The sequence below is a fragment of the Nyctereutes procyonoides genome, unplaced genomic scaffold (assembly GCF_905146905.1).
Source record: "Nyctereutes procyonoides isolate TBG_1078 unplaced genomic scaffold, NYPRO_anot_genome, whole genome shotgun sequence".
Classification (NCBI taxonomy): domain Eukaryota; kingdom Metazoa; phylum Chordata; class Mammalia; order Carnivora; family Canidae; genus Nyctereutes; species Nyctereutes procyonoides.
Window position 1 is genome coordinate 5,338,357 of NW_026575133.1, and position 13,167 is coordinate 5,351,523.

At 42.0% G+C, this 13,167-nt stretch overlaps 1 protein-coding gene across 3 annotated transcripts in view; it reads right to left on the bottom strand.

Moving 5' to 3' along the window:
* Window positions 1–496: 496 nt before the first annotated feature.
* CPN1 (carboxypeptidase N subunit 1) overlaps window positions 497–13,167 on the bottom strand; it is a 32,081-nt gene continuing 19,410 nt past the window's right edge. Inside the window, exons 6-9 of one of the 3 annotated variants that reach the window (XM_055300497.1) lie at window positions 10,872–11,011; window positions 9,559–9,658; window positions 6,940–7,058; window positions 501–1,660 (exon numbers count right to left, since the gene is read on the bottom strand). In XM_055300497.1, coding sequence (XP_055156472.1) covers window positions 1,547–1,660; window positions 6,940–7,058; window positions 9,559–9,658; window positions 10,872–11,011 — 473 coding nt within the window. In that variant the 3' untranslated portion in view covers window positions 501–1,546. Of the gene's footprint in view, window positions 1,661–6,939; window positions 7,059–9,558; window positions 9,659–10,871; window positions 11,012–13,167 lie in introns of all 3 variants that reach the window. The other 2 variants (XM_055300496.1, XM_055300498.1) reach the window with 2 other exon arrangements.

Here is a 13,167-nt window from a genome sequence, read left to right on the forward strand (position 1 = left end):
CTGGGAAAATCAAGTGCACATGAAAACCTCAGGCATAAAGTTCCTCTGAGCCCTCTCAAGAAGCTGCTGCTTTATAAAAACAAAAGGAGAACCAAGGAATATGGGAGTCAAATTGGGAAAAAAGGGAAAATGTAGAGAAAGCATTAAATCATCTGAGGAGGGACACCTGAGTGGCTCAGCAGTTGAACATCTGCCTTCGGCTCAGGACGTGATCCCAGGATCCAGGATGGAGTCCCGCGCTGGGCTTCTTGCAGGGAGTCTGCTTCTCCCTCTGCCTATGTCTCTGCTTCAATCTCTCTCTCTTTCTCTCTGTCTCTCATCAATCAATCAATCAATCAATCAATCTTTTAAAAAAATCATCTGAGGAGAGTATTCTCTTTTTAAATGAGAAAAAATAGATTTTTTTCTGTTTTCCTTTTGATCACAGATTGAGAGATTGCTAAAGTAACAGAAAAATAAATCATGTGTTAATCCTAGTCTTGACAGGCCTCCTGAAGAGGGCGGTTGTCACAGCTAAGGCACCTTTTGTCTTCTGATAAGTGTGGGAATATCTGTTGAAAGGAGCAAAATAATTCAATGTTAGTCAGACAATCAGTCAGTCAGAGGCCGGGGTGGGGGAGGTTGACAGAGTGAGGGGATGTGGAACAAGTGGAGGAAACTGGAGCTTGCCCTGTTTCACCGAGGCAGGGCTCTGAAACGGGGTACATGGCAAAGAACCCTCACCAAGCCCCAAGGGCAGGAACCCCAACATACCCAATGGCAGGTTATGAACTTGTGTGCTTGTGATTACATATCTCTTCAAAATCTTTACTAACATCTTCTTCCTCAGTAACATTTTTAGTACAAATGGGTTCTGGGGAACTCAGCAAGGTGGACATTGCTGGGTGTCACTGGCACAGGGACAGGACAGAGTCATTCCATAGAGTCATTTACATCACACTTACAAACCCAGAAAATGTTTTGAAAGCTCCATGTTGTGTAAAATGCCCATGTATGAAAATAAGTGGCAGTATCTAGGCATTTGTGTATGAAATCCTTTTCTTATTGAGAAACTATTGCTTATTGTTGAAATAGCCCTCTGGGATTTCAGAAGACTTGGTCACTTTGTCTTGCTATGGGAACAGCATCAATTAAGAATCATGTCAGCCTTTCAGCCATTCCTTCAGAAATCTCCCTTGAATGCCTGCTATGTTGCAGGCTTGATGATAGACTCTGGAAGTAGAGTGGCCAACCAGCCGGAACTGGCCTCCAGATGCGGTGTGCACTGGCATTGGAGACTTCTGGAGCCAAACCATTACCCCAGAATAGGAAAATCTTAACTGAATACTGCTGAATGGATTCACTGCCACAACAGAGGGCTAACCCTGGAAACAGAGACCATTCTGAATTGTTCTGAATATATTTATGTTTAAATATGTCCCAGATAACAAAATAGAAAGCTTCATCTGATGGGAAAGCAGGAACAAGCCTTTCTAACGTGTGGCCCCAGCACTGGTGATTTCAAGTAGGGACTCTCTGGGGCTGCTTCATCTCCATCTCTTCTTTTCTAGCTGACCCGGGGCTGCACTTTCTTTGGTAAGACTCTGCCTTCATGTCCTGAGTTGGGAACTCTCCTGGTAGGGGTTGCTTGAGGGATGCTTCTCTTGAGATGGAAGTTAACCTGGAAGAAAAAAAAAGCAGCCGCTAGGAAAGTAAAGTAGTCAGTTTCGTATACCCTGGAATTGAAATTGGGGAAAACATGTTTGGACCTGGTTTCACCACAGTTCCAGGTCCTGAGGGCAGGGGACCAAGGAGCATGATTTCAGCAGCACTGGTAGTATCAGGCGTGGCTGACAATTCCAAGAAGTGGTTCATAATCACTAGCGATATATACATCACTATATATATATATATATATACATATATATATATACATATATATATATGTATATATATATGTATATATATATATATATATATATGTATATATATATATATATCTGAATTAACTTAATATACATTTGTTTTATAAGGATTAGAAGAAAATTACATCTGCATCTCAAATAACAATTTCACTAATATTACTACTTAGGACAGGAGCTATGATTGACGGTGCCATAATAATCCCCTTCACGCCAATGTGTGAATCACAGGCATTGTGCTCTGGCATGCCAATGAATACCTCGACCTTCATATCTAAACCTGCTGCCATAAATGCTTGAAAATATAGATAGTAGAGATGATACAGATTATTAGATGGATTCCTAAATTCCAAATTTCCATGTACAATGAGTGCATCCTTTCCAGCAATACACTGAAACTTCCCCTCTGGCCATAGCATGCAGATGTAAAGATAATTCTGACAAGTGTAGTATCTGCTGGCTGTGGAACCATCCGAGGAAGAGGGAGTGGCACAGTGTTCTAACCACACTCCCTTGAGGGATCCTTGGCTTTCAGGCTCTTGGAACCATTTGAGCTGCTGAAGCCAGCTGGGAGGTGAAAAATAGGCAAGAGAGCTCTCCATGGGGTTATTTTCTGCCTCTTCCACAAAAATCCACAGCCAGCTTTTCTGCTAGTTCCCCAAAGTAGAGGAACTCAGAGCAAACTGTACTATATCATTATCATTTTGTATATGGTAATTCAGAGATCTAGGAAAGAGAAAGAGAGAGAGAGAGAGAGAGAGAGAGAGGGAGAGAGAAGGCAACAAAATAAGGGGATAGAGGAAAAGGAATGGAGGCTGACATCTGGCAGGCTGTGGAGAAAAGCAAAGAGGACACTGGATGACTCTGGAAGATCTTTGAAGGAGTCTTAACTGTAACATGAAAGGCCTCTAGTAAATAATCTCCCCCCACCCCCCAGCCAGATGGTCTCTGCTTTAAAATGAAGAGAGAGGGGCAGCCCCAGTGGCTCAGCGGTTTAGCGCCACCTTCAACCCAGGGCGTGATCCTGGGGACCAGGGTCCCACGTTGTCGGGCTCCCTGCATGGTGCCTGCTTCTCCCTCTGCCTGTGTCTCTGCCTCTCTCTCTCTGTGTCTCATGAGTAAAAAAATAAAATATTTTAAAAAAATGAAAAGAGAGATAGATTCTACTGTGATTAACAAATGGGTTCTTAGTTGTTTTTCTATCTGGGAATTATATACAAAAGACCTTTTTTTTTCTTTCTGAGTTATATTTGACATAATGATAGGTTATGTTAATTTATTTAAAGGCTATATCACAAAGGAAATGAAATCTTCTGAAGTAGAATATATTACTTTTGTGGACTTGCAGTTGTTTGCATCCGGCTTTGAAAACCACTTGTAAATTTTTTTTTATTTTTATTTATTTATGAGAGAGAGAGAGAGAGAGAGAGAGAGAGAGAGAGGCAGAGACACAGGCAGAGGGAGAGAGAAGCAGGCTCCATGCACCGGGAGCCCGACGTGGGATTCAATCCCGGGTCTCCAGGATCGCGCCCTGGGCCAAAGGCAGGCGCTAAACCGCTGCGCCACCCAGGGATCCCCTGAAAACCACTTGTAATGCAGGGCTCACACATGTGGCTGCAGATCAGTCATTTGATTTTTGGGTAGAACAAGAAAAAGGGATGGGAGAAAATGTTTGCAATTTTTTTTTGTTTGGGTTTTGTTTTGCTTTGCTTTTATTTATTTGAGAGAGAGAGAGAGAGAGAGCACAAGAAGGGGGCAGAGGGATAGGGAGAAGCAGGCCCCTCACTGAACAGGGAGCTCATCCTAGGACCCTGGGATCCTGACCTGAGCTGAAGGCAGATGCTTAACTGACTGAGCCACCCAGGTGCCCTGATATTTGCAAATGTCTTATCAAAGGACTAGAATCTAAAATCTATAAAGAATTTATCAAACTCAACACCTAAAAAATAATCCAGTCAAGAAATGGGCAGAAGACATGAACAGGCATTTCTCCAAAGAAGACATACAAATAGCCAACAGACACATGAAAAAATGCTCAACATCACTGGGCATCAGGGAAATACAAACCAAAACCACAGTGAGATATCACCACCCCATGAGAATGGCTAAAATTAACAGGTCAGGAAACAACAGATGCTGGTAAGGATGCGGAAAAAGGGGAACACTCTTACACTGCTGGTAGGAAGGCAAGCTGGTGCAGCCACTCTGGAAAACAGTATGGAGGTTCCTCAAAAAGTTAAAAATAAATCTACCCTATGACCCAGCAATTGCACTACTAGGTATTTACCCCAAAGATACAAACATAATGATCCAAAGGGCACCTGCACCCCAATGTTAATAGCAGCAATTTCCCCAATAGCCAAACTATGGAAAGAGCCCAGATGTGTATTGACTGATGAATGGATAAAGAAGATATGGTATATGTTTTTTTTTAATTTTTTATTTATTTATGATAGTCACACACAGAGAGAGAGAGAGAGAGAGGCAGAGACATAGGCAGAGGGAGAAGCAGGCTCCATGCACCGGGAGCCCGACGTGGGATTCGATCCGGGGTCTCCAGGATCACGCCCTGGGCCAAGGGCAGGCGCCAAACCGCTGCGCCACCCAGGGATCCCAGAAGATATGGTATATGTTAATAATGGAATATTAGCCAACAAAAATAATGAAATCTTGCCATTTGCAATGACGTGGATGGAACTAGAGTGTATCATGCTAAGCAAAATAAGTCAATCAGAGAAAGACAAATACCGTATGATTTTACTCATATGTGGAATTTAGGAAACAAAACAGATGAACATATAGGAAGGAAAAGAAAAAATCAAATAAAACAATCAGAGACGGAGACAAACCATAAGACTCTTAACTCTAGGAAAACAAACCGAGGGTTGATCGAGGGGAGGTAGATGGGGAGATGGGGTAACTAACTGGGTGATGGGCATTAAGGAGGGCACATGATGTAATGAGCACTGGGTGTTATATGCAACTGATAAATCACTAAATTCTACCTCTGACACTAATAATATGCTATATGTTAATTAAGTTGATTTCATTTTTAGTTTTATTTTTTTAAGGATTTGTTTATTTATTCATGAGAGACATAGAGAGAAGCAGAGACTAGGCAGAGGGAGAAGCAGGCTCCTTGCTCGGAGCCTGATGTGGGATTTGATCCCGGATCCTGGGATCAGGCCATGAACCAAAGACAGACATTCAACCACTGAGCCATGCAGGCGTCCCCTTAGGTTGATTTTAAATAAAAAAAAAGGGGGTGGGATTTGCTTCAACGTGGATGGAACTGGAAGGTATTATGCTGAGTGAAGTAAGTCAATCGGAGAAGGACAAACATTGTATGTTCTCATTCATTTGGGGAATATAAATAATAGTGAAAGGGAATATAAGGGAAGGGAGAAGAAATGTGTGGGAAATATCAGAAAGGGAGACAGAACATAAAGACTCCTAACTCTGGGAAACGAACTAGGGGTGATGGAAGGGGAGGAGGGCGGGGGGTGGGGGTGAATGGATGACGGGCACTGAGGGGGGCACTTGACGGGATGAGCACTGGGTGTTATTCTGTATGTTGGTAAATTGAACACCAATAAAAAATAAATTTATTGTTTAAAAAAAGGTGGGGGGGAGAAAGTTGGTTGGGAAACTGAGAAGAGCAGATAACAGGCTGCCACAGTTACTCTTTGTTCCCTGCATCTACAAGTAGAAGTAGTTTATAATGTGTCGGAGCTAGGAATAGAGGGAGGAGAGGGATGGAGGAACTATCTAGAAATTTCAGAAGACTTTTCAGAGGATGTAAAGAACTCTTTATTCAAATCCTTGTGTTAAAATAATGGATTACAAACACGGGTTGTAAGCTTAGCATGAGGCACTGTAACACACTGGCTAAGAAGGTAGCCCTGGAGGCCCAAGAGAGGTTCCAGTGGTGGCTCCACTTTACTGGCTGTGTGACATTGGACACACTTCTTACCTTCTCTATGTTTCAGTTTCCTTGGCCATAAATGGGAATATTTACAGGCCTCTGACAGAGCTGTTGTTAGGGTTAAATGAGATCATTCTGGAAAGCTCTCATATCATGTCTTCCACATATTAACCATTCAGTAAATGGTACCTGTAACTGTATTTTACTGCACAGAGTTAACAGGGAAAGGAGCGAGTGGGTGAGCGGGTTGGCTAAGCTCTAGGATTGTATAGAGAAGGAACTGGACAAAATGAGGAAGCCCTAGGGAAGAGCAGACTTGTGGGTAACAAGGTCTATAGAACTGCCTCATTACCTTTTCCTCATTTGGGAAACCTGAAGATTATTGTCCATGATCTCTGAGCTTTTTTAGCTCTGAGATCCTACTCTAATATGACCAAAGCTGAAAAGGTCCAGCTGGTAGGTCAAAAAGCTCCTTGAAAAAAAAAAAAAAAAAAAAAAAAAAAGCTCCTTGCTTCCCGTCCTTCCTATGGAAGACAGCCATAGAGAGTTGAATACTGGAGAGCCCCTGGCTCTTTGGCTTAGGTGAGTGGCCTGTAAGAGTCTGGCACACAGGGCACCAGGAGGGGGCAGCACGCCATCTGGTGGTAGTCTCAGCTGATGGCACAAAAGCATGCAACCCTAGGGTGTCTGTAAGTGGGCAAGGTCTCTGGGATTTACAAACCAGCATTTGTTGAGGAGTTTCAGTGTATAGGTCACGTAAACGAAATGCTTTATATGCACTTTTTCATTCCAACCTCTTATAAAGGAGGTGCTATTATCACCAATTTACAGAGGAAGAAATTGAGGAAGAGTGATTAGGTAATTTGTCCAAGCTCTGTAGACAAATGAGCCAGATTTAGAAGAAAATAGTGCTTTTCATCATTATGCTATGTTAAACAGAAGAAAGAGAAAAAGCCAAATGGAAGGGGGAAGGGCATAATAGGAAAATGAAGAAAAACAAGCATATGAGAGCAATGATTTTTTTTTTTTAAGTGAAAGAATGGCAGAGACTAGAACCATGCAATAGGTTGGAAGTGATCTTTACAGTGCTCTGCGAAGGTCAGCCTAACTCACCAGTTTTGGTTCCCCAGGGCCCACGGTCACAGTCACTGTCTCCGGCTCAAACCCAGGTGCTGTGGCAGTGACAGTGTAGGTGCCTGGAAGCAGGAGCCGGAAGTAATCTCCATGGTCACCTAAAAGTTACAAGAATATAACTCAGTCTGCTGATTAGAAATCTGCCATTTGGGACCTTGATATGAAAAACCATCAGAGGGTTTTAGCTGACCACAGCTTAATTTTTTAAAATAGCATGATGAAACATGAAAACAATTTTAGGCTATTTTATATAATAAGAGCATGAGCTTCTCAGCTCATAGGGAGTAGGAGTTACACTGCTCTGTATTGAGAGTATTGTGTTTAATTCTATACTCTATATTTTAAAACAAACTCAAATCCAGGAAAGAGTCACTAGGAAAAAGGTTGAAAGATCTATGAATGTTTTGCATGATAAAGACACCACACGAGACTTCTGTTCCAATGTTAGAAAAGCCACTGTGAAGAAATGACATCTATCTAAAAAAAAAAATAAGAACGAGAACTATAAGTTTAAATTGTAGGATCAAGATTTTTGCTAGACAGAAGCAAAACTACTGTGACAAATAGAGTTATCAAAAAAGAAATGGGCTACATTATGAAATTGTGAGCACTGAAGTAGAGAATGAATGAGCATTTCCAGAAAAGCCACATAGTTGTGCAGTGCACAACCTGCACTGATGGACATGGCTCTACACTAATGGACATCATGGCCCTGGGTTTGAAAACTAGCTTCAGTGGTGTTGTATGTGTGTAACCTTATACTAAGTGGGAGGGCTGGACTAAATGACCACTAAAGTTCTGATTTTGAGAATTCTATTTTTAATATTTCTTCTATCACCTTATAAATAAAAGGGAAAATAAAACCAAAATAAAGCTTATTTTTCTATGGCAAGGATATAGATTTTGGCTCATGACTTTGTATCTCTTTATATTTTATTTATTTATTTATTTATTTATTTATTTATTTAGAGAGAGAGAGAGAGTGGCTGGGACACAGGCAGAGGGAGAAGCAGGCTCCATGCAGGGAACCCGATGTGGGACTCGATCCTGGCTCTCCAGGATCACACCCCAGGCTGCAGGCAGCGCTAAACCGCTGCACCACCGGGGCTGCCCTTTGTATCTCTTTAGAATCAGTTGTGATCATGCCCTTAAAATTTCTTTTAAGTGTACAACAATGAATAATTGAAATAATAAATGTAATTAAGAATAATACGACTATAAATATTAAGAAAGTCTCTTCTCTGTCCCCTATTAAATGTCTGTAATTTATTTAAAATACTTTAGCAAAAGCAGTGAGTTATTATGCACATATTGGGTAGTATAAGTTATACCCCAGGGGCTGTCATTTTCTTAATTGGGGACTTACAGCCAGGAATGGTTAGCTAGCATTATATCAGAAAGGCCCAATTCCAGATACAGCTATTACAAGGGCTTTAGCTATCTTTATAGGTAATCCACACTAGATGCTCTTCTAAGCAGCATAATGAAGGTTAGGCAATGAGCTTTTTTGATGGTGAAATGAGTAATTTGTTAATTTAGCATAATGAGTGTCGAAAGTGGGCTCTTCTTGGTGGAATTAGTGGTATTCAATATATATTGATTGGCTAGAATGTTTCAGAGACATTCCCTGTCTATGCATGACTAAGGTGTAAAAATCTAGCAAACTGTGAAGTTCAGAGGAATGCCCAAGATTTGATGCCTAAACAGTCTTGGGTCCAGCCACTGGTATGGAGGATACTGGCTGTCTGAGGCTCGACTCTGAGGATAGAGAATCCTGCCTTTAGGATGTTGCTCCTTTTGCCTTGAATGAAACTTTCATGTAAGATGTGCTGGGATCAACCTTTAATAATATTAATTATCTCCTTTAAGTTGAGATTTCATCCAGTTTAAACAGACTATAAGTCTGAACTGTAAGATGCCTGTGTGGTAATAAGCATCAGTGTGATAAAATGTGGCTGAGCCTTGCTTGTATAGAGGTCGTGGGAGATAGACAGATTTTACCCACCCCTGAGCATTGGTAAGCTACTGCTCTACATTAAAACCAAAACATCAGAAAAAAAGAAAAAATCTGAGTTGTGCATTATCAAATTTGTCTGGGGTAGTTTGCAACACCTGCACCATGAGATATTCTGTAGCATTGCAGGTTTCAGTTCACTTCCGAGATCTGCCTCTGCCATCACTCTTGCCCTGCAACAAGCCTATAGAATGCACCTTGCTAACTTTTCCCTGGATGGAGATGTAGTGAAATGCCTGGGACAGGGACAAGACTAAATGTCAGTTTTATATAGTCCTTTTCTTTTCAACCCCATTTCACACCGGTTGGTGAGCTACCAATAACCTCAAACCCAGAAAACACCCCTAACATAGTTGTATGGGGCAGTGACTTCTGAATGCTGAAAAAGAAGTTACATCTTCCTAGTCCTGGCCTAAGTTCACTGTCCCTATGTCCATCATCCTTCCTTCCTCCTGTCTCCACCTTCAATGTCCTTGCCACCCTTACTGGTCTCACTGGCTTACAAACTGGCCTCCTGATCATGTTAGAGAAAAGGTGAGGACGTGAAGGCTTCCTTCTCACCCCACTAAGCAGTGGCCACCTACCTGATGTGATGTCATGGTTAATCCCACTAACAGAAATGACAGCCTCTGCAAGGTTATTATGATTCTCATCAAGCACCATTCCCTTGATGCCCTGGTGGACCTGTAGGAAAGTTTGTAGTGCACAGTTATGACCATAAGACATGTGGTCGTTTTTTGGGAGTCCTCAGAGCCCTTTATCATAGGTTTTTGCATTTGATCTTCACAAAGATTATGGTAAGAGTCCCTTAATTAGCTGGTCTCTCCCCACTCCTGTTCCTGACAATCTCTTCTCAACAAAGCACTCAAAGTGGGTACTGTGAAAATCTAAGGCAAATTTTGACACTGGATTTGACTACTCATGCAAGCAAAATTATACAATATTTGTCTTTTTGTGACTGGGTTATTTCTTTTGGCATAATTTCCTCTGAGTTCTTCCACACTGCAACATATCTCAAAATTCCCTTCTTTTCTAAGGTTGAAGAATATTCCATTGTATGTCTATACCACATTTCATTTATCCACTTATCCATCAGTGGACACTTGGGTTGCAACTTGAGTTACTGCTACCTTTCAGCTACTGTGAATAATGCTGCTATTAATATCCGTGCACAAGTATCAGTGCACATAGAGAGTATCTCTTTGAGATCCTGGTTTCCATTCTTTTGGATCTATATACAGAAGTGGAGTTGCCGGATCATGTAAGGCTATTCTATGTTATATTTTTGAGGAACTACACACAGTTTTTCATAGTGGTTGAACCATTTCACATTCTCAGCAACAATACACAAGGGCTCCAATTCTCCACATGCTTGCCAATGCTTGCTACTGTCTTTTACTGTATTGGAAGCCGTCCTAATGAGTATTTGATTTGTATTTCCCTAATGACTGCTTGTTGCAGTCTTTCATTGCCTGTGGCATTCTCATCTGGGAGCCTTTTTTCCTCTAGAAAGCTTGCATGATTCTCTTTCACCTCCTTTAAATCTGCTTAAATGTCATTTTCTCTGTAAGGCCTTCTTCATTGGATTTTGCATTTAACATGTTCTAAAACTTACTTTATTATTTTGTTTATTGTATATATCTCCTCACTAAAATATAAGCTCTATATTGGCATATAAGCCTTATATGTTTGCCCATAACCCCCCAACATATAGTACCCTTTCTGACAGGTAATTGCTTAATAATGTTGAATGAATAAATCTGATTGGTAAAAGAAGCCCAGGTGTATGGTATGGAGTCAAAGTAAAAGTCAGAACTGAGTCTCACAAAATTCCTTGCCCGTCATGAGAAAACAGTTCTCTTTCCATGACCAGGAAAATTCAAGAATGGGATTTTACCTGTTCTAAGAATTGGATTAGGGCTTCTCGATTACCCAGCCACTCACGCTGTAATTCCTCTTGGCGAGGAAACTTGTTGCAACTCAGTTCCAGCGTGATCTCAAAACAGTTGGTATGGAGATAGTTAAAGTCTTGCATTCCTAAGGGGAAGAGGGCAGTGGCAGATTTGTAGAACCAGGATCCCACCAATGCCCCACCACAACTCTCCATGATCACAATTTCTTTGCTTCCCCCTCCATGACCTTCTATTCTACCTCTAGGTCTTCATTTATTTCTCTCCATAAAATCTTTCCCCAATTCTGTAATGTTCTCTCTTTACAAATTCCCTTTTGTCATCCCCATCCTCTCTTCCTCATTTCATCCCTTAAATTCACTTCTTGGGGAACCCTGGGTGGCACAGCGGTTTGGCGCCTGCCTTTGGCCCAGGACGCGATCCTGGAGACCCGGGATCGAATCCCACGTCAGGCTCCTGGTGCATGGAGCCTGCTTCTCCCTCTGCCTGTGTCTCTGCCTCTCTCTCTCTCTCTCTGTATGACTTGACCCTCATAGCATTTCCAAAGTCTGCTTGTTAATGGTGCCTTGATAATAGACTTGGCAAGTGTGCTGCTTCTAGGGGGACAGATCTTCTCTTTGGATGATGATGTTCTTCAGATCTTGGGGGTTAGAGATAAGATGAATATCTTGCTTTCACATTCCTCCTCCTATCTGAGAAAACAGCACTAACCTGAGAACAGTTAACCCAGAAAAATGGGCCCCTAAGAAAGCAGAAGGCAGCTGGAATTTTCTTCCATCTAAGGCTTGTCTGTTTTTAGCTTCTGAGTTAATGATTTAAAAAATATGTTCCTGATTTATTAGAGTGGTATTTATATCACAAGTGTATTTGGGTTAAAAAGTATTCATCTAATCAACTTTACCTGCTCTAAGCTGATGAGCATAAGTGGCAGCTATAGAATGAGGAAAGTTGGAGAATTGTACCTCTTATGCTGGATTGCTCTCTGCAACAGAATAATCTAGAAGGCTGTGTCTTCCAGCCAATACAGGTTGCTGGGCCTCCTTAGCTTAAGTTTCAGTAGGTATGGGGTAAGATCCACCCCTTACTGCCAGTTTGCAGTTCTAATGAGTTCCTTGGTGATGCTAATGATGCTGGTCCAGAGACCACACTGTTGTAACAATCATTTTAATGAACTGAATAATCTTGGAATTGTATCACTTATTTTAGGGCAATGATTTTCAGTGGAAGCTTGGACCATGCTTTCCCAGATGATGGGAAGGGGGAGGGAGAAACAAGTACAATTTGGAAAAGTAGATTTCATATTTTAAATCGGGGGAAGGACCTATTGGTTTCCTAATGCAAACTAAATAATAATAATAATAAAGATGATAAAGTTCAACAAAATCTCCTCACTTTGTGTTTAAGCAAGTTTTCAGCCACAAGATGTCTATCACCTCCCAGTACATGGTGACTCCCTAACCTTCCTCTTCCCTACTCTTCATAAAACCAGCCATCAGCTCAGCTCTTTTTTTAAAGCTTTTATTTATTTATTCATGAGAGACACAGAGAGAGAGAGAGAGAGAGGCAGAGACAGAGGGAGAAGCAGGCTCCATGCAGGGAGCCTGTCGTGGGACTCGATTCAGGGACTCCAGGATCTCACCCTGGGCCATAGGCAGGCGCTAAACCACCGAGCCACCCAGGCTGCCCCAGCTCAGCTCTTAACAGTGAGCTTTCTGTTAGTAATCTTTCTGTCCAGGTCATATTTGAAAGGATGGGAGAGATAGCTGCTAAAACATGATGCCTAAAAGAACCTGGCTTTCTGCTTCAGCGTTCCTATCTTTAGGTTCCCAATCTACAAAAATTCATAGACAGTGAACCCCAATGTTGGGGAAGGCCTTCAGTATTGGGGAAGTCTCAAGAAAGAGAGACAGAAACCTCTTGCTGGGGGTTTCTGTTATGCTGTCAATGGCCAATGTCAATGGCAAACTCAGGCTCAAAGGAGACGGGCAGGCAGGCTACAGAAAGCAAGCACATAGCAGGGAAACTGTTGATGCCCAGGCTAGCTCCTTTGGTCATCTGTTGCTATGTAAGGCAAATAGCTCCACGCTACTTAGAAAAGATCCCAATAGGGGTGTCTGGGTGGCTCAGTCAGTTAAGCATCTGCCTTTGGCTCAGGTCATGATCCTGAGGTCCTGGGCTCAAGCCTGAGTCAGGCTTCCCCCTCAGCGGGGAGTCTGCTTCTCCCTCTCCCTCTGCCCCCACCCCCTGCTTGTACTCTAGCTCTCACTCTCTCAAATGAATAAA